The following is a 20,223-nucleotide window of genomic DNA, read 5'->3' as shown; positions in this document are numbered from 1 at the left end:
GCAGTCTGGGGGCCACTGTCACAAGCTGCTTACAGCAACCTAGAGTTGTCGAGATTAATGTTTCTAGAATGTGAGGTGACTTATAAAAAATTAATCACTTCCTGGCTCGGTGCGGTTGCCTGTAATCCTGGCACTTTGGGAGGCCGAGATGGAGGATCGCTTGAACCCAGGAGTTCCAGACTAGGCTGGGCAACATGGTGAGACCTCCTCTCAACAAAATAAAAATAAGCCAAGCATGGTCGCGCGCGCCTGTAGTTCCAGCTACTCGGAGGCTGAGGTGGGAAGATCCCTTGGAGTTCCAGACTGCAGTGAGCCGTTATTGCGCCACTGCACTCAGACCTAGGCGACAGAGCGAGACCCTGTCCCCCACGCCCAAAAAATCGTATTTCCTGAGGGAACAGTTCCAACTAAACATCCCACTTTGTGCGTAACTTTACATTCAATCCATCATCACCTCAAGAACAAAATGTTCTTTCTCCGCCTCAAACATGGAGGAGAGAAAAACAGAAGTTCTCTCAAACCCACCGAGCACGCTGTTTTCCTGAGACGGAAAAGAAGGATAACAGCCGCTACGGCGCACAGCCTGTAGGGGAGGACGGCAGCCAGGAAAGGCCAAACTTAGCCGCAGTAGCGCCGGGGCGCGCTCGCGGCCCACGGCGTCCCACGTCGTCCCACGTAAGCCTTGTCCCGGCAGAGCTTCACGAGAGGAAAGGCGGGATTCAGGGTGGGCGCGTGCCCTACGAAGACGAAACGAACTTTGAAGACAACTAGAGGAGCTCGCCCCCTGCCTGTGACAGCTTAGGGTCGCCTACTTTTTGTGGACACACTGCCGTCCACGGAGTGCAGAGGCCGCCTGCAGTTTTCTTGCGTCCCTGTGAGACGCACGGTGGCGCAATTCCCGAGCGTGCCAATCCCGGGCTGGCTGGAGGGCGGGCTCTTCAAATTTGAATTGCGGAAGTGTTTTGTGTGTTAGAGAACGTCGCGGAGGAGGTAAGCGTCGGTTGGCGCCTGGCCGCCGCGGGCAGGATCCACCGTGGGCCTGAGGCGCGAGCCCGGCGGCGTGCGGCCCTCTCTCCGCGCGGAGCCGAGCCGGAACTGCGGCAGTCTCTCCCTGCCAGGCTCTTCATCCAAGGTACGTCCTCCCCGCGCCCTCCGCTAACCTCCTGCCGCGGGTCCCCGCAGATGGTGGGCGTCTGCCCTTTAAGCATCTCGGCTCACGCGGTTTTATTTATTTTTTTTGTAGATTTCTGGCTTTGGTACGGATTTGATACTTCGCACTCGATGTTTACTTGTTGCGTGTCTACTGTACTTAAGAGAGTAGAACACGATTGCTCAAATTTATTTCGATGGTGAGCGTTCTAGGTCTTTGTTCTAAAATAACTTTTTTTTTTTTTTTTTTTTTTTAGAATACCAAGTGGGAAAATTGTATTCCTCAGTACCCAACTCTTCCCCTTGGGAGCCCAGGACCCACAGGGCTATAGAAGCAGTTGATCATTCAGCTTATGTTTTCTTCTGGTTAAATTGCATGCTTGTTGCAAACATCTTTAGATGTTAATAAAATTATTTAGAAAATGGTCGGGCGCGGTGGCACACGCCTGTGATCCCACACTTTGGGAGGCCGAGGCGGGTGGATCTTTTGAGCTCAGGAGTTCAAGAAAATGGTAGGCCACTTCATCCTGGCCTTCAAAGATAAACACTGTTTACAATTTGGTTCACTGCTTCGAGAGTTTTTCTCTATGCCTATATGTGTTTTATTTATTTACTTAAAAATTTTTTTACACAAATGCAATTATATGTTGTTACTTTCTTTTTCAATTTAATGTTTCTTGGATACTTTTCCATATAAGTACATATATATCTTTTTATTGAATACATAGAGTAAATTGTATGGATGTGGCGGGATTTATTTTGTCCTTTATTGGTAGACATCTGGGTTGTTTAATTTCATTTTATGCTGCAGTGAACTTCCTTGTGTAGTGGGTGTGTAGACTGTTGCCTGTTGGTAAATAACTGAAGCTATGGAGTCGGGTGGAATCGGTTCCTCTTTCTCACTTATTGTCAAGTGACCTTGGGCAGCTTACTTAACCACCTTATACCTTAATTTCTCTTTTTTCAAATTGGGAGTAATAACAGTACTTAACTCTTTAGAGTTACTGTTAGATTATATAGTGGCTGGCATGTAAATATTCAGTAAATATCGGCAATTATGGTACATATATATTTGCATTCTTACGCAGATGTTTCTATAGGAAAAAACAAGTTAGAAGTGGAATTTCCGTGTCAATAGTATGCATACTTGCATTTTGAAATTAATATTTACCAATGTGATATGAAAAAGAAATCTCACTGTTTTAGTTTGCATCTCCATTTATTAGTAAAATCAGGTGTCACAACTCGTTTATTGGCCTTTTGTATTCTATTAATCACCTTTCATGTCCCATGACCATTTTCTGTTTTGTATATTTTTTAAAGTTGATTTATTAGGTCTCTTTGAATGTTATTTAAATTAGCCCTTTGTCATATGTGCTGAGTATTTTTTTCAAGTGTATCATTTGCCTGTTAACTTAAAATTCTATTTTCCCCCTAATTCTATGTCCCAGTTTTGGTTAGTGTGCTCTGGGATTTTTGACCCATTCCATAGTAATAGTTATTACTGCTACCACTACAGTAAATTCTTACAAGAACTTTCCATGTTTTTTGGGAGGAGGAGGAGTAGTTACATTCAGGATCATATACATAATTGTTTAGCTTCAGTTCTGTGTTTATATGTGTCACTTGTAACTGACTGGGATACGTTCTGAGAAATACATTATCAGGTAATTTTTGTCATTGTGCCAATATCATAGAGTGTACTTATAAAAACCCAGGCTATATATTATAACCTATTCTGGGCTTCAAACCTGTACAGCATGTTACTTTACTGAATACTGTTGGCAGTTGTAACATAATGATAAGTATTTGTGTATCTAAACATACCAAAATATAGAAAAGGTACAGTAAAAATAAGTTAAAAAAAAGGTACACCAAAATAATCTTATGGGACCACTGTGTATGTGGTTTGATGTCATTATGCAGTGCATGACTGTACTATAAATGCTTATGGCCAGCCCTTTTTTTTTTTTTTTTTTTTTTTTTTTGAGGCAGAGTCTTGATGTCTCGCCCATGCTGGAGTGCAGTGGCGCGATGTCAGCTCACTGCAAGCTCCGCCTCCCGGGTTCACTCCATTCTCCTGCCTCAGCCTCCCAAGTAGCTGGGAATACAGGCGCGTGTCACCACGCCCGGCTAATTTTTTGTATTTTTAGTAGAGACCGGTTTTCACCGTGTTAGCCAGGATGGTGTCCATCTCCTGACCTCGTGATTCGCCGTCATTCGCCTCGTGATCACTTGGCCTCCCAAAGTGCTGGGATTACAGGCGTGAGCCACCGCACGCGGCCTGGCCAGCCCTTTCATCCAATGGTTTTCCCATTCCCATGTCTTTATGTTGAAAACAATTTTTTTTTCCCTAGTACATCAACATTTGTTAGTTTTTAGAATAAGTCTTAAGGATTAGATTTTTCCAAACAACTTTAAGCAGTTAATGAAAACGGAAACATACTTTCTCCAGTCTGAGAGGAACTAACAATTTCTTGTTAGTGACCTCCATCTGTTAGGTCAACAAATGTGCTTGGCTTCAGGACAGGCTGTTCTTTCCTCCACTTGAGGGTTGCTAGTTACTAAATCTCCACCAATGTCTGTGTTTCATCAGAGGCTGATTTCTTTGTTTTGCTGTTTTGACTAGGAAGGAAATGGAGCTTCAGATGTGTCCTGGATTATCTAGACCCAGTGGTTTTTCTTGTTTATCTATTCTGCAGAGCCTCTGTGGTCAGAGGAAATTGTAGACGATTTTTTTCTTGGCTTATATTGAGTTGCTGTTTATCACATGGTGGGAAAAAGGTCTCCTAGAGCAACTTTCTGTGTCTTTGGGAGGGGAAGTGGAATTTGAGGATTTTTTCAGAATCTTGGCTAATCACCTTTATCCTACTACTTGCCTGAATTGGGGGCAGGGACATTAGGAAACAGAAAGCTCTGATTTCGTTCTTGGAGCCTTTCAATGTGACCACAATTATCTGACTTTAAATGAAGACAGTTCTGCATGTCCATTACGGGTTGGTTCTGTTTTCAGTGCTGCTCGCTTATTTGCATTTTTTACTTTCTGTTTAGCATTTCATTAGGCTCTGAGGAATTGAGATTGTGTAAACCTGAACATTCTTTGCCATTTTGCTTTGCAGTCTTCCAGTTTATTTTTATTATTATTATTATTTTCAGTTGGAGTCTCACTCTGTCGCCTAGGCTGGAGTGCAGTGGTGGTGCGATCTCAGCTCACTGCAACCTCCGCCTCCCAGGTTCAAGTGATTCTCCTGCCTCAGCCTCCTGAGTAGCTGGGACTACAGGCATGTGCCACCACATCCGGCTAATTTTTACATTTTTGGTAAAGACGGGGTTTCACCGTGTTGGCCAGGCTGGTCTTGAACCCCTGACCTCAAGTGATTCTCCTGCCTTGGCCTCCCAAAGTGCTGGGATTACAGGCGTGAGCCACTGTGCTCAGCTGAGTTTATTCATTTTTGATTTTGAGAGATTGTATAGCTTTATTGCCTTTCTTTGAAATGAACAGCTAAGCCAGACATGGTGGCTCACTCCTGTATTCCCAACACTTGTGGGAGGCCAAATCAGAAGGATCACTTGAGCCCAGGAGTTTGAGACTAACCTGGGCAACATAGGGAAACCCTGTCTCTACAAAAAAAATGTAAAAAAAACATAACTCAGGTGGCTCATGCCTGTAATCCCAGCACTTTGGGAGGCTGAGGCAAGTGGATCACCTGAGGTCAGGAGACCAGCCTGACCAATATGGTGAAACCCCGTCTCTACTAAAAATACAAAAATTAGCCGGGTGTGGTGGCATGTGCCTGTGATCCCAGCTACTTGGGAAGCTAAGACAGGAGAATTGCTTGAACCCATGAGGTGGAGATTGCAGTGAGTCAAGATCGCATCACTGCACTCCAGCCTGGGCAACAGAGCAAGACTCCCTCTCAGAAACAAACAAACAAATAAGTAAAAAAAAAAAACATAGCTGAGGTGCAGTGGCACACACTTGTGGTCCCAGCTACTCTGGAGGCTGAGGTAGGAGGATTGCTTGAGCCCAGGATTTCGAGGTTGCAGGGAGCCCTGATCACACCACTGCACTCCAGCCTGGGTGACAGAGACACTGTCTCAAAAATAAAACAAATGAAGTGAACAGCTAATATTATAACTTCTAATACAGAACCCCTGGAACTAGCACATCATAAACATATACATGCATGCGTTAATATGTATTTGCAGGATTCGTATGCTATGAAAGAATTATAGTGGTTTTTAGGAACTCCAGACTCCCAAGATAGCCTTCTTTGTTGGCTGTTGTAATTTAGGAATATTTTCCTTCTTTTTTTCTCTATTATCATAAATTATTGGATTAAATAATACTTTGTATATTAATTGCTTATTTCTCACAGAAGTTGCTGTAGATAAAGATACTTGATATTTTTTGGTCTGGCTATGTTAGAATTTTCTGTGATAGTTTTTTTTTATGTTTATATGATGTTAACTAATTGGAATAGTTATAAATTCAGCTATAAGAGATGCTGTAAATCTAGACTAGTAAGTTCCAGGCTCCTTGGATTGAAATATTTTATTTATTTACCAAATATTAGTTAATGCAACTATATGGTTCCTTACCTAGAACCTTAATTTCTAAGTGTGAATAATAAAATTTATACATAAGAAACAAGTTGTGGCCGGGCGCGGTGGCTCACACCTGTAACCCCAGCACTTTGGGAGGCCAAGACAGGCAGATCACCTGAGGTCAGGAGTTTGAGACCAGCCTGACCAACATGGAGAAACCCTGTCTCTAGCAAAAATACAAAATTAGCCGGGTGTGGTGGTGCATACATAATTCCAATTCCAGCTACTCAGGAGGCTGAGGCAGGAGAATTGCTTGAACCTGGGAGGCGGAGGTTGTGGTGAGCTGAGATCACCACTGCACTCCAGCCTGGGCAACAAGAGGGAAACTCTGTCTCCAAAAAAAAAAAAAAAGAAAGAAACAAGACTAAAACTACATAAACTCAAGTACAGTATTTCTGCTAAAAATTCTAAATAGCACTACATTAAAAAAAATCAGAATGAAAACAATTTACCATTTATTTGAGGATTTTTCAACTAAGACCTTAAAATGTAAATGCTCTGGAGCATAAAAAATCAGGATTGGGTATTATTAACTAATTGAATAGTATTTTTTTAGCTTTTATTAGAATAGATCTTGTAGTTGCTGCCTTAAAATTTAACTGCCTAAAGGGAAAAATTATATTTGTGGAACTTTATCTTTTGTAACCTAATGTAGTGCCATATGCATGTATCTTTTATTTTGTTTTATTTTATTTTATTTTATTTTGAGACAAGGTCTTGCTCTGTCACCCAGGCTGGAATGCAGTGGCACAATCATGACTCACTGTGGCCTTGACCTCCCAGGCTCAAGTGATCCTCCCTGCTCAGCCTCCCAAGTAGCTAGGACTACAGGCGTGTACACCATCACACCCAGCTCTTTTGTTAAGGAGACTTTAACGAAAATAAAATCTTAGTCTGATTTGTGAGCTATAGATTATCTAGTATTGTTATGAACCAGTTAAACATTTTAATTAGTATAATGTTGTGGAAAGCAAATAAACTTTAAACATTTTCTGCACCAAAGCATGATAAAGGCTGATTTTACGTTGAACTACAGGTTTCTGTGGATCCCTTCTGAAGTTCTATCTGAAAATTGCGCTTAAGTGAATTTTCTGTTAGAAGAACTTGGTTGCTACTCTCTGGTCAAGATGATTGCAACACCTTTGAAACATTCAAGAATTTACTTACCTCCAGAGGCATCTTCTCAAAGGAGAAATCTACCCATGGATGCAATCTTTTTTGACAGCATTCCATCAGGCACACTTACTCCTGTAAAAGATTTGGTGAAATATCAGAACTCCTCCTTAAAATTGAATGACTATAAAAAGAATCAGTTCCTAAAAATGACAACTTTTAACAATAAAAATATATTTCAATCAACTATGCTAACAGAGGCTACTACCTCTAACAGTTCTCTTGATATCAGTGCTATAAAGCCCAACAAGGATGGATTAAAAAATAAAGCAAACTATGAATCACCAGGAAAAATATTTCTAAGAATGAAAGAAAAAGTACTGCGTGACAAGCAAGAACAGCCATCAAGAAACAGTAGTTTGTTGGAACCACAGAAAAGTGGAAATAATGAAACCTTCACTCCTAACAGAGTTGAAAAAAAAAAATTGCAGCATACCTACCTATGTGAAGAAAAGGAAAACAACAAATCATTCCAGTCAGATGGCAGTTCACTAAGAGGTTAGTTTTATGTGTTAGCTAAAAAGCTGTAATGTCTTAAGTGTTTAATGTTTCAGACACTGTTTTAGGTGCTCAGAATATAGCAGTGAACAAAATGGACAAAAATCCTTGCCCTTGTGTAGCTCATATTCACATGGCGGGAAGACATAATTAACATATTAAATAAGTAATTTTTATGGCTTAGTAGAAGAGGAAAAGTGGAAAGAGGAAAAAGAAGAAAAGGCAGAATTAGGATGATGGGAAGAGTTGGAGGGGGATATAATTTTCAGTGGGATGGTCAGAGTAATCTTCAGTAATTTGAATTTGGGAATTTGAGCCCACAAAATTGAATGAGATGACAGATACATGTATCTTGAGGAATGGGGAAGGATGATCTAGGCAGCTGTTATAAACGCCTCGAAATAGCATGCCTGACATGTTGAAGGACTAGCTATGAAGTTAGTGTGTCATGGAGTGAGTAGATAGAGCTCAGAAGGAAGGGATAAATAAGAGTGGGTCAGATAATATAAGGGCCTTGTAGGTAAATGTAAGAGTTTTGGCCTTTACTGTGAGCAGAATAAGCCATCGGAGGGTTTTGAGCATGTGAATGACAAGATCTGACTTATGAGGGTTTTTTTGTTGTTTTTTAGTTAACCATTGTGTACAATGACAATGTTTTTAAAATGTCACTCTGGCTGTTCTGAAATAGAGTTACTGCAGTAAGCCAGATGACAGCCAGTGTTGGCTTGGTTCAGGTGTTAGTAGTGCAGATAGTAAATGTGCAGATGGTAAATGGCTGGACTCTAGGACAGACGGAAGGAGGAATGGAGTGCGGGCTCATTAACTAAGATTTTGTTATGTTAATTTTGATAACCTCTATTAAAAATCTAAGTTTAGGTATTAGGGTGTTGGAAAAAACTAGTTGGAATTTAGAGAAGTGATCAAGGTGAGAAAAGTACATTGGGGAATCATTAGCACCTAAATGGTATTTTAAAAGCAATGAGATTAGATGAGGTCATCAAGGAGTAAGTGTAGAAAGAGAAAACATTCAAGACCTGGGTCCTGGGGTACTCCAGCATTTGGAAGGTAGAATAAAGAGTAGAAAGGCCGGCCGGGCACGGTGGCTCATGCCCATAATCCCGTCACTTTGAGAGGCCGAGGCAAGTGGATCACCTGAGGTCGGGGGTTCAAGACCAGCCTGAGCAATGTGGAGAAACCCCATCTGTACTAAAAATACAAAATTAGCTGGGCTTGATGGCGCATGCTTGTAATCCCAGCTACTCGGGAGGCTAAGGCAGGAGAATCGCTTGAACCCGGGAGGCAGAGGTTGTGGTGAGCTGAGATCATGCCATTGCACTCCAGCCTGGGCAACAAGAGCAAAACTCCATCTCAAAAAAAAAAGAAATAAAAAAGAAAAGAGTAGAAAGGCCACTGAGAAGATGGTGAGGAAGAAGAAAAACCAGGAGAGTGATACTGTGAAAGCCAAGAGAATGAAGTACTTTAAGGTGGGAGTTGACAGCTGTCTAATGCTCCTAATTGGTCAAGTAGGCTGAGATTCTGCTGCTCGTTTTAGCAATGTGAAGGTCATTGGTGACTTTGATGGAGGGCAGCTTTGGTGGAATGGTAGCAACGAAAACATTGCGTGAAAGGGTTCAAGAGATAATGTGACAAGAGGAATTGGCAATAGTGAACATAGCTCTTTTTGAGGGTGGCAAAGAAATAATGGCAATTGTAGTTTAAAGTTTTATCATTTTTAATACTTGGTGAAATACAGCATTTTTATATGCTGTTGGGAATAATGGAGTAGGAAGAAAAAAAATTGAAGTTGCTAGTATGATGCCCTTCAGTAGTTGAGAGGAAATATAATCTAATGCATCATTAGCAGTTTGACCAGAACACAGACAGACCAATTGTTAACCGAAAAGAAAGCCGTTTACACAGATGTTGGTGGATTATTATTTTATGACTTCACAAATAATTTGAAATAAGTAAAGTCATCAGCTGAGCAAGTATGGAAAACAGGTATTGAAGTTTGAGGAGGTAGAGATTTGAATAGTTTGGGAGAGGCCTAAATTTGATTTCCTGGGTAACACAGAAGAGCTGTTTAAGATTTGTGAACATGAATTTAAAATGGAACCAGTAAATATGGCTGTGAGTTTTCCTTTAGCCCTGTTTTGCTGCTAAGGTGCTGGTGTAGAATAGGGGGGGAGTTGGATTTAACTGGGTTGTAATTTTGCCAAATAGAATGAAGTGACAGAAGGACAAAGGAGGGTGTGTGTGAAGGAGTCATGATGAAATTTAAGCTGATTAATGAGGGCAAAGGATCTGAAGGAGATGAGGGATTGTGAAGTGTGTGTTTTATTTGGATAGTCACTGGATTTGAGAGAATGATCTGGAAAGATGACACTACAACAATTAAAATTGAGATTTTAATGAGTTTCAGTCACTGATAATGAAAGATATTTTACATGTATTATCTCTTTTAATCCTTTCAACGAACACATGGGTAGATGCCCATTAGTGGTCTATAAATGGGGATTGTAAAGAGTGTAAGTCCGCTTGCTCTATGTCTCATAGGTAGCAAGTAATAAGCTGATAACTGAATATAGGTATCTGTTAGAAAGCCCATGTTCTTAACCACTACACAGTAGGTTGTGGGTATATTGTTGCATTTCCAAGACAGTGACATATTCTAACACAGAGTTTTCTAAGGGAGTTTGGGGGTAGAAGTGGGGAGACTCACAAAGTCATCTATTTCTCATATAGCCTGGGAGAAAAGGAAGAAGCAAATGAAATAATGCATATTAAAGTTTTTAAATATAATAAGGTAGAATTTGAGAGTAAGAAATACCTGACCATTTTGAGAATCTGGTGACCCTTTCCCCCAGAAAATAGAAACACAAATAGAAACACAAATTTTGTATATACTTTTAGAAACCTTTTAGAGAGTCTACATGAACCTGGGACTCCCACATAAGTGAATAAATATAACTTATTGCATTTGATTGAATTACTACTGAATTGCCTTGCCATTTCTTGTAGAATGAGTTAAAGATATAGAAACTTATTGTTTCTTTTTGTGACACATTGTTATAATGAAATCTTTATCTTAAGATTTCTGAGACCAAAGTGGCATACTTATTAAAGCATAGTCACTACCAGTTTTTTCAAGTATAAAATTTAAAATTAAACATATAAGATAATTCTTCTCAGGCTCAAATTTTAAGTCTATTATCATCCCCTTTTTGTGTGAAAGAAACTACATTCGAGAAACATTAAACTTTAAAAATCTAGGAGGTAAAGCAGAATAAAATGCAAGCAGTGCTATTAGTCCTTATTTATCTAGTTGAGAAACCTACAACTTCTGAGCATTTGAAGGCCTACTAAAAATTGTCTAAAGGACATAAATTATGGCTGAGTCTGCTGTTGCATCTCAACATTTTAATTTTTAAAGAAGAAGTTACAACTCTTCGACTATCTTTCATGCTTTAGAAATTCACAGCAACCAGAAACAGAATCGGAATTTTCAAGACTGGGTGAAACTTTATATTGTAATCTTAACATATACATATCCAATTTGTGGCAGCACCAGAATTTCAGATCTCTAGGTTTCTAAGTCCAATACTTTTGTCTAGAGCTGGCGGGTTGTGTTCAGAGAAGGTTTTAAAAAATTCTTCCTCACCGTAATGTTGGCATAGAGAATGGGGTAAAGGTATGAGAAGATAATACAGCCAAAAATATAAAAATATATGTAACTGTCATATATTGCAAAAGTACTATACTGGTCTGATCATTACTAAATCTAAGTGTCTTTATTTCAAGAATTTTAAAAGCTGTTTTTTTCTTAGTGACTAATACAATTCAACTTCTTCTTTCTTTAAAAAATAAAACCTTAGCCTCAGTCCAAGGAGTTCCTCTAGAATCATCAAATAATGATATTTTCCTCCCGGTCAAACAAAAGATTCAGTGCCAGCAGGAAAAGAAAGCACCACTGCACAATTTAACTTACGGTAAACTATTTTTGGTTTGTTTTCAGTTTGTTACTTAAATGTATTGTTAAATGTTCTAGGTAATTACTTTCCTTGTGTGGGCATTAAACTTTAGCTGTGGACAAAAGCTTGAATCGTAAAAGAGACACTCAGAGAAAGACTGGGCAGGAGGGTGGAACGTTCCTAACCTAAATTTATCTCTTTTAATTTCCTGTGATCCTTCTATAATTGTTTTGTTTTGTTTTGTTTTGTTTTGTTTTGTATTTTTTGCAGAACTTCCAACTCTGAACCAAGAACAGGAAAATTTTTTGGCTGCAGAAGCCCGAAACAAGACATTAACTAGAGCTCAGTTGGCTAAACAAATTTTTCACTCAAAGGAGAGTATAGTTGCAACCACTGAGTCCAAAAAGGACACGTTTGTTTTAGAAAGCGTTGATTCTGCTGATGAACAATTTCAAAATACTAATGCTGAGACTCTTAGTACTAATTGTGTTCCTATTAAAAATGGCAGCCTGTTAATGGTTTCTGATAGTGAGAGGACAACAGAAGGGACTTCGCAACAGAAAGTTAAGGAAGGAAATGAAAAAACAGTGCCTGGAGAGACAGGTCTTCCAGGTTCCATGAAAGATACATGTAAAATTGTACTTGCAACACCAAGACTTCATATAACAATACCTCGGAGGTCAAAAAGAAATATTTCAAAGCTTTCTCCTCCAAGAATATTTCAAACTGTTACAAATGGAGTTAAAAAAAATCAGGTGGGAAAACTTTTAAGACAGATATTTATTTCTATTTTTACCCCGTTCTTCAAGAGCTTGAGCTTTTAATGTTCTCTCATTATTTTTTTTCTAGCTAGGATTTGAACCTGTATGCTTCATTATTAACAGTGTCTTCATTATCATGTTTTATTATTTACTGCAGTGACAGTGTGACATAGTGAAAAGAACAGTGAGTTGAATGTAAGAAGACCCACGTGTTAAGTCTTATTTTGCTCTATTATTAGTTGTGTAGTCTTCAATAATTTACTTGTTCCTTTTGGTGATGAACATTGAATTCATTCCTACTCTTTTTTTTCTGATACTTACGGTACTATTAAAATAGTTAGATTAATTAAGATAGAAAGGAACTGTAGCATCTGAAGATTTGAGAATTTTTCCCAAATTAAATACAGAGTAATCAATAAAAGACTTTAGAGCATTAAACTGTTACATTAGGACAAATTCTCTGAAGGAAGTGGAATGGAAATACAAGCTTAAGGAGGAAGATGCAGTGTAAAATTTCCAATTGTTAGAGGTTTGCCCATTAATTAATTAATTATTTTTGAGCTGGAGTCTTCCTCTGTCACCCAGGCTGGAGCACAATGGCGCGGTCTTGGCTCACTGCAACCTCCACTTCCTGGGTTCAAGCGATTCTCCTACTTCACCCTCCTGAGTAGCTGGGATTACAGGTGCCTGCCACCATGCCCAGCTAATTTTTGTGTTTTTAGTAGAGACGGGGTTTTACCGTGCTGGGCAAGCTGGTCTCTGACTCCTGACCTCAAGTGATCCTCCTGCCTTGGCCTCCCAAAGTGCCGGGATTAGAGGCGTGAGCCACTGCATCCAGCCATTAATTCTTAAATGTATGATGGTGGTTATCAAATTGAGATCATGTATAAATTCCATCTAAATTTTAATTAATAATTAATTTTTTAAATGAGGCCTTACTCTGTTGCCCAGGCTGGCCTTTTGGGCTCAAGCAATCCTCCCACTTAAGCCTCCCTTGTAGCCATCTAAATTTTAAAGAGTGACATACCAGTTATGGTTTTAGATCTCAATATATTCGCTAGAAATCCCATTATTGGAAAATATTTAAACTTTATTTATTTATCTATCTATTTATTTATTTATTTTGGAGACAGAGTCTCACTCTGTCACCCAGGCTGGAGTGCAGTGGCACAATCTCAGCTCATTGCAACCTCCGCCTTCCAGGTTCATGCGTATCTCCTGCCTCAGCCTCCTGAGTGGCTGGGACTACAGGCACATGCTGCCATGCCTGGCTAAATTTTTTTTTTTTTTTTTTGGATTATTCTCATTAACATATAAACATGTTGAAACATGGCCTGCATTTTTTAAAAACATGCAAACAAAGGCCCATCCTGTCCAAATCCAGCTGCTACACTACTTTTTGTTTCCCTTATATAGCAAGACATTTGAAAGAGGTCTGTGTATTCATGGTTGGAGTTGAGAAGAATATTCTGTGCTGGAAACATTGGAGAGCTATCAGCATAGAGATGGAATTTAAAACTATGACCCTGGAAATACAGCCTAGAGAGTGCGTGTAGGTAGGGAGAAAATTGAGGGGGCAATTGAAAGGGCAATGTCCTTACCACCTAAGGTAAAAGGAAATGATTACAGGTGTGAGCCACCACGCCTGGCCCCAAAATGTCTTTCTAAAGAAGTGTTACGCTTTATATTTTGTATTCCAGGATCTTTCCTGATTTTCTGCTACATTGCTGCCCATCCCTTCTCAGTCCTCTTTGCTATTTCCTCTTTCTTTCCCCAGAATCAGTCCTAAAAATGTTGGAATTACTGCAGATCAGTCCTAAAAATGTTGGAATTACTGCAGATCAGCCCTAGAAATTGTTTTTCTACCTACACGCACTCTCTAGGCTGTATTTCCAGTGTCATAGTTTTAAATTCCATCTCTATGCTGATAGCTCTCCAATATGTTTCCAGCACAGAAAATTCTTCTCAACTCCACACTCATGTGCAGTTGTCTATATGACTTTTCTATTGATATCAGATAGGCATCTCAAATTGAAAATGTGAGAAAATGTGAGATTCTTATTCTTGATTTCTTTACCATACCTTCTCCATTGTCCTGTATTAGTACATTGTAATACCATTGGCCCCAGTATTTAGGCAAAATTTTAGATTCATCTTGGACTCTTGTTTCTCTCTCATGCTCCACATCCAAACCATGAAGAAATCCCATTGGCTCTACTCTCCTGAATGCGGCCTCTTCTCACTGTTCAACCACTACCTCCTAGTCCAGGGATGACTGTCATAGCCTAGTGGTCTCCCTGCTTCCAGTATTGCTTTTCTCCTTTTTCAGTCTGTTTTCCAGACAGAAGCTAAAATCTTCATATAGTCTCATCTCTACCCAACAGTCCCTTAAAATATCAAATTTTGTCATTCTGTTCAGAATCCCCAGTAACTTGTCATCTCAATAGAAAACACTAAGCCTTTACCATGGTTTACCGAGGTGTACTTAGTTAATCCTGGAGATCTCCAACCTCACCACTTACTGCCTCTCACTTACTCCTTTCAAATTATGCCTTCCATGCTGCCTACCTGGGTCTTTGCGCTGACTCTGTGCTTAGAAGAATCTTTTTGCTGATATCCATGTGACTCATTCCTCACTTTATTCAGTTCTGTCTTCCAAGACGTTCCCTGACTGTTTTGTCTTAAAAAGCACCTCATTTATCTAATGCCTTTTATTTATTTTTCATAGTAATTACCACCACCTGATATTTTCATATTGGTTTAGATGCCATTATCCTGCTTGCCTCCACCCCCCACCCTAACACACACACAAGAATGTTGGCCCTAAGAGGGGCAGCTGTTTATTTTCTCACTCAATCTCCACTATCTAAAACAGTGTGTAGAACTCAACAAATATTTGTTGAATGAATAATGAATGAACATTTTGATATCTTATATAAGCAGTATAATAGTATGGTACAGGATTATTATCTCCATCTGACTGGTGCGTTGATATATCTCAGGTAGTTCCAAATGTGGGAGAAGGCAAAAAGAGAGTATTATTTACTGTTACTTCCCCAAGTCCTACCTACAATTTTTTACTTTTTTCAGAAAGAAACATTTAAAAGGGGCTTAAAAACAAGCCATATTTGTGTCTTGGGTGAGGGTAAGACAAGATGGTGGATCCCCTCGCCATTACTACTGAGACCCATGGCTTATAAACTATCCTACTTATAATTTTTTATTTGTATATATTTACTTTTTGAGACAGAGTCTTGTTCCATCACCTGTTGAGGCTCACTGAAGCCTCGACCTCCCAAGCTCAAGTGATCCTCCCACCTCTGCCTCTCCAGTAGCTGGGACTACAGGTGTGTACCACCACACCCAGCTAATTTTTTAACTTTTTTTTGGAATCTTACTATGTTGCCCAGGCTGGTCTTGAACTCCTAGGCTCAAACAGTTCTCCCGACTTGGCCTCCCAAAGTTCTGGGATTACAGGTTTAAGCAACTGTCCTCAGCCATCACCTATAATTTTTTAAATGAACATAGTCAACATGTGCCATAACAAAGACTGTCCCATTTTAATGTCGTTTCCTGACTCAGTATAAAACTACCACTGGAGAATTTGTTTTTATTTGTAAATGTGTAACTTTACATATAAAGTAAATTGCCACTCAAATTATTCCTTAAATTTTGACTTTTTTTCTCATCAGAAGTAGTTCAATCTTAAATTTTATGAAATTTATATTCAAGAATTTCTTTGCATAGATTGTCATAAAATGTTTTCCATTAGAATGATATTTTACTTGTAGTAAGATAATAAAGAGTTCTCTGAGCTATTCAGATGTTTACTTTGGAATAAAATACTGTTAAATCTAGATTACCAGCAGTTACCTTTTTAGTTTGTAGAAAATTGGAATACAGGTCTAAACTTTACAAAAAAAAAAACAAACTCTTAATTTTTTAAGGACAAAACATAGCTAACTCCTTTTCACTCCAAGTTACTGGGCTTTTTGCAGGACTTGGTGTTTTAATCTGTACCTTGGGATTTTACATGATTTTTTTCCCCACCAGTTGAGATTTGGTGATAGAGTATTTGAAGTATAATTGCTTCTTGATTATAGAACAAATGCAATACAACCTGAATTCAGTCTTGTCTTTTCTGTTTCATTGTATACAAGAATTTTACCTATTGCTATTTAGAATAGAATGTGAATCTTACATCGATGGCACTAAGGAATATTTGGATTACTTAGACAAGTTTTCTTTTAATGTAAGTTAATTTTGTAATGCTTGTGCTGCAAGTAATACAGGAAATATGTTCTTTGTTTTATACTTGATTAGGTAGTTCAGCTACAGGAATGGATGATTAAAAGCATCAATAATAATACTGCTATATGTGTAGAAGGAAAATTGATGTAAGTATACTATTTCATTATTCTTTTAATAAAACTTTAGTTATGTGTAAGCACTTAAGAGTTAATGCATGAGAAATAGCATCCTCCACAAAGCAAAGACCTAACAAGGTTATGAACTGAAGGCAAAAAAGTAAAATTACTGTGCAGGTCCTAGCCATGTTGATTGCTACCAGCTTTCTTGTTTTTGCATGTTTACTCAAGTTTTTCTTAAAATAATGACAGTTCAAATTTGTATAGTGGTTTATTTTTTTCTGAGGTGCTAATAAGTGGACTGGTATTATCTGCTTAATTATATATGATCAGTTAATATTTACTACATGCATTTCAGTCCAGATTCTCACATCTAAATTGGGACAACCAGATATAAATTACTGATCCAGAAAAGGAATCAAAATTACTTAAAACTTTGCCATACGGCTACATATTAAGTAATCATTGGCACTTTCTGGTTCTCCCTAAAGTGAGAGCATCACCAGGTAAGTGGGCTTTACCTAATTCTGCTACTCTATTAGCACCATTTCCTATTCTTCAAGACCAGTTTCTTAGTGCTACAAATATTTGTAATAAAAGGTTATAACTGTTCTCCAGCCTGGGTGACAGAGCGAAACTCTGTCTCAAAAAAAAAAAAAAAGTTATAACTGTTTAAGGTACTCATATTTAAGTTTATAAGTGAATGTGTAAAATCCGTATTGTCCATTCTTTATCTGTCTGCTTTGTGCCCATTTCCTTACTATTAAAGATGCAGTGTAGATTGCCTTTGTTGGAATTCCATTGCTGCTGCCTACTATCTGTATTACCTGGACAAGTTATTTATCCCCTGTCAGTCTCAGTTTCTTCATTTGTGCAATATGGATAATGGTATTACTTACCTAGTTAGTTGTGCTGAGGATTAAATGAAAGGCTAGAGAACAGTGCTTTTTGAGTGTTATTTAAAAGTTTCTTAAATAAGTAAATAAAGCAAAAGAGAATTGAAGAGAAGTAATACTGTATTAAGGTATAATGTGTGAGTTTAATCCCAGTTGACCAAAGAAAAGTAACTTGATTTCCTTATTCGTCATGCTTATCATCAGTATGTTTATTATTATTAGTTATCTGATGAATGGGACAGTGTTCATCATTTATCTAATACATCTTCATATTTTTTTCTTATTATTAGTTATCTGATGAATGGGACAGTGTTCATCATTTATCTAATACATCTTCATATTTTTTTCTATTTCATATTCTTTAAAGAAATATGAAGAATAGATTTATGGGTCAGTGATTTGATACAGTAATTTCTTTTTTCCCCACTTAAACCTCTTTTGGTACCTTCCAAAATGAAAGGTAAAAACATTTGGCTGTATAGCCAGGGTGAAAAAACACCAGATTAGCTGGATCCAATCTACTTTCTGCATAAAAGCTAACACAGTATAGACCCTGAAGGAGAAGAACAGGGAGATCATTCTTTGGAAGCTTAGCATCAGTTAAGCTGAAGCTGCAAGTATTTATTGCCAGCATCAGATACTGAGACAAGGCCTCTGCTCCCTTACTAATAATATTTTGTAGGAGGGACATGGTTTGGCCACAGTATAGTTTTTTTGGTACATAATCTGAGGATTACAATAGCCAAGCAGTTGAGTTCTGCTGTAATGTTTGGCCTTCAAATATTTTGTAATTAGACTAATAACATTCTTAGTGTTGCTGTAGCTAAAGTGTAAAATTATTTTCTGTTAGAAATTTCTATATGAATATTTTGACCTTACCAAAACTATTTTTTTTTCCTAGAGACGTCACTAACATATATTGGCACAGTAATGTAATTATAGAGCGGATTGAGCACAACAAACTTAGGACTATATCAGGCAACGTTTATATATTAAAAGGCATGATAGACCAAATTTCCATGAAAGAAGCAGGTAAATGACTGTCATTATTGATAAGTTATTTTAAGAAGTAAAGCAGTTAACCATGTTTCTCACAGTAATACACATTTTTTTAACTTTTTAATTAGGTATTTTTAAATTATGAATAAATCAAAACAACTGATATTATATAAAACTTGTATAAAACTGGTAATTTTTTTTCTGATTTTTATCACTCTTATTGACAATTTCTAATAAGTTATGTGTTTTTGTTTTTTTGTTTTTTTTGGAAATGGAGTCTTGCTCTGTCACCCAGGCTGGAGTGCAGTGGCACGATCTCGGCTCACTGCAACCTCCATCTCCGGGGTTCAAGTGATTGTCCTGCCTCAGCCTCCTGAGTAGCTGGGACTAAGGTGCCTGCCACCACGCCCAACTAATTTTTGTATTTTTAGTAGAGACGGGGTTTCACCAGGCTAGTCCTGTGCATGACCACTTCCAACATGGCACAAAAAAATGATGCAATAGCAACTGCAGGTAGCTGTGGATAAATAAGCCTGGAACAACATCCGTGGTTTCCTGTGGCCAGTCCTTTTCATGCACAGGATCCACATATGCCCCCAGGGAATGGATACAGAAGTGTTAAGAGGCTTGGGGTTTTTTTTTTTTTTTTTTGGAGATGGAGTCTTGCTCTGTTGCCCAGGCTGGAGTGTAGTGGCGTGATCTCAGCTCACTGCAACCTCCACCTCCTAAGTTCAAGCGATTATTCATGCCTCAGCCTCCCGAGTAGCTGGGACTACAGGAGTGTGCCACAGTGCACAGCTGATTTTTGAGACAGGGTGTCACCATGTTGGCCAGGCTGGTCTTGAACTTGTGACCTCATGTGATCTGCCCACCTCAGTCTCCCAAAGTGTTGGGATTACTGGCATGAGCCACTGTGCCCAGCCTAATTTGTGTCAGTTTTAAAATATCAAATGAAATACTCCTTATTTACAAGGAATTATGTTATAAGAATATAATTTAACTCCCTGATTCCTCTCTTTGTTGAACCTACCTGGCACCACTCCAGTCCTGGTGTAACCTAATTTTCCACCTATGCCTTGCACACAGCTGAATATAACTGGAGAAAAACACATCCAAGTAGTCTAAATTTATGTTTACTAGCAACAAGTTACAGTCCCTTAGTGGTTTCTTGGTGCTGCTTGGTATCCTACCATATTTCCCTAATTCATTCACTCTCCCAACCTTCCTGATGACTCCTTCATATTTTGACAAATCTCCAATACCTCCTCCTTTTTACCCTCTCTCAGATGGGCAAAGTAGGGGAGAGGGCAGAGCACCTGAGCAAGAGGAACAATCAGGATATTTCTTTACCACATCTACTCACCTGCTTGGATTAGCACCTGCTTTTATTATGGATGAACTAGCACGTTACTGTCTATGTCAGCCTCTCCATTTGTACACTAGCTCTCATTTTCTCTTTTACTTAAGGACGTTATTCCAGTAACACTCCCTTCTCCTTTTTTTTTTATTTCTCTTTTAAACACATTTCTCCTTTTAGCCAGTATTGCTCTCATTTATAGCAAAACAATTCATATAGTTTGTTTATATTTACTTCTGTAAATCTAATTTCTCTTGAATTTTCTTTTTTTTTTCTTGAATTGTCTTTAACCTCCAGTTCTTCACCAAAACAACCTGTATCAAAGTCACCAGTGGCCTCCACATTGCTACATTCAGTATACACTTTGAACAGAGTTAATCATCCTTACCTTTTTGAAATACTTTACTTAGCTTCTCTAATACCATATTCCAATTTTTATGCTGC

The 20,223-nt window shown here is 38.5% G+C and overlaps 1 protein-coding gene across 3 annotated transcripts in view; it reads left to right on the top strand.

Annotated features, from left to right (window-relative positions):
- Positions 1-283: 283 nt before the first annotated feature.
- The window catches only part of MIS18BP1 (MIS18 binding protein 1), a 49,848-nt gene continuing 29,908 nt past the window's right edge, over positions 284-20,223 (top strand). Inside the window, exons 1-7 of one of the 3 annotated variants that reach the window (XM_009427759.5) lie at positions 615-1,132; positions 1,244-1,349; positions 6,794-7,428; positions 11,304-11,417; positions 11,670-12,154; positions 16,484-16,557; positions 18,325-18,455. In XM_009427759.5, the coding sequence (XP_009426034.4) occupies positions 6,885-7,428; positions 11,304-11,417; positions 11,670-12,154; positions 16,484-16,557; positions 18,325-18,455 (1,348 nt within the window). In that variant the 5' untranslated portion in view covers positions 615-1,132; positions 1,244-1,349; positions 6,794-6,884. Of the gene's footprint in view, positions 1,133-1,243; positions 1,350-6,793; positions 7,429-11,303; positions 11,418-11,669; positions 12,155-16,483; positions 16,558-18,324; positions 18,456-20,223 lie in introns of all 3 variants that reach the window. The other 2 variants (XM_522841.7, XM_063792892.1) reach the window with 2 other exon arrangements.

Source organism: Pan troglodytes, chromosome 15, assembly GCF_028858775.2.
Source record: "Pan troglodytes isolate AG18354 chromosome 15, NHGRI_mPanTro3-v2.0_pri, whole genome shotgun sequence".
In the NCBI taxonomy this organism is placed as follows: domain Eukaryota; kingdom Metazoa; phylum Chordata; class Mammalia; order Primates; family Hominidae; genus Pan; species Pan troglodytes.
Note: the sequence above shows the minus strand (reverse complement) of the source record. Positions and strands in the feature narration are given on the sequence as shown.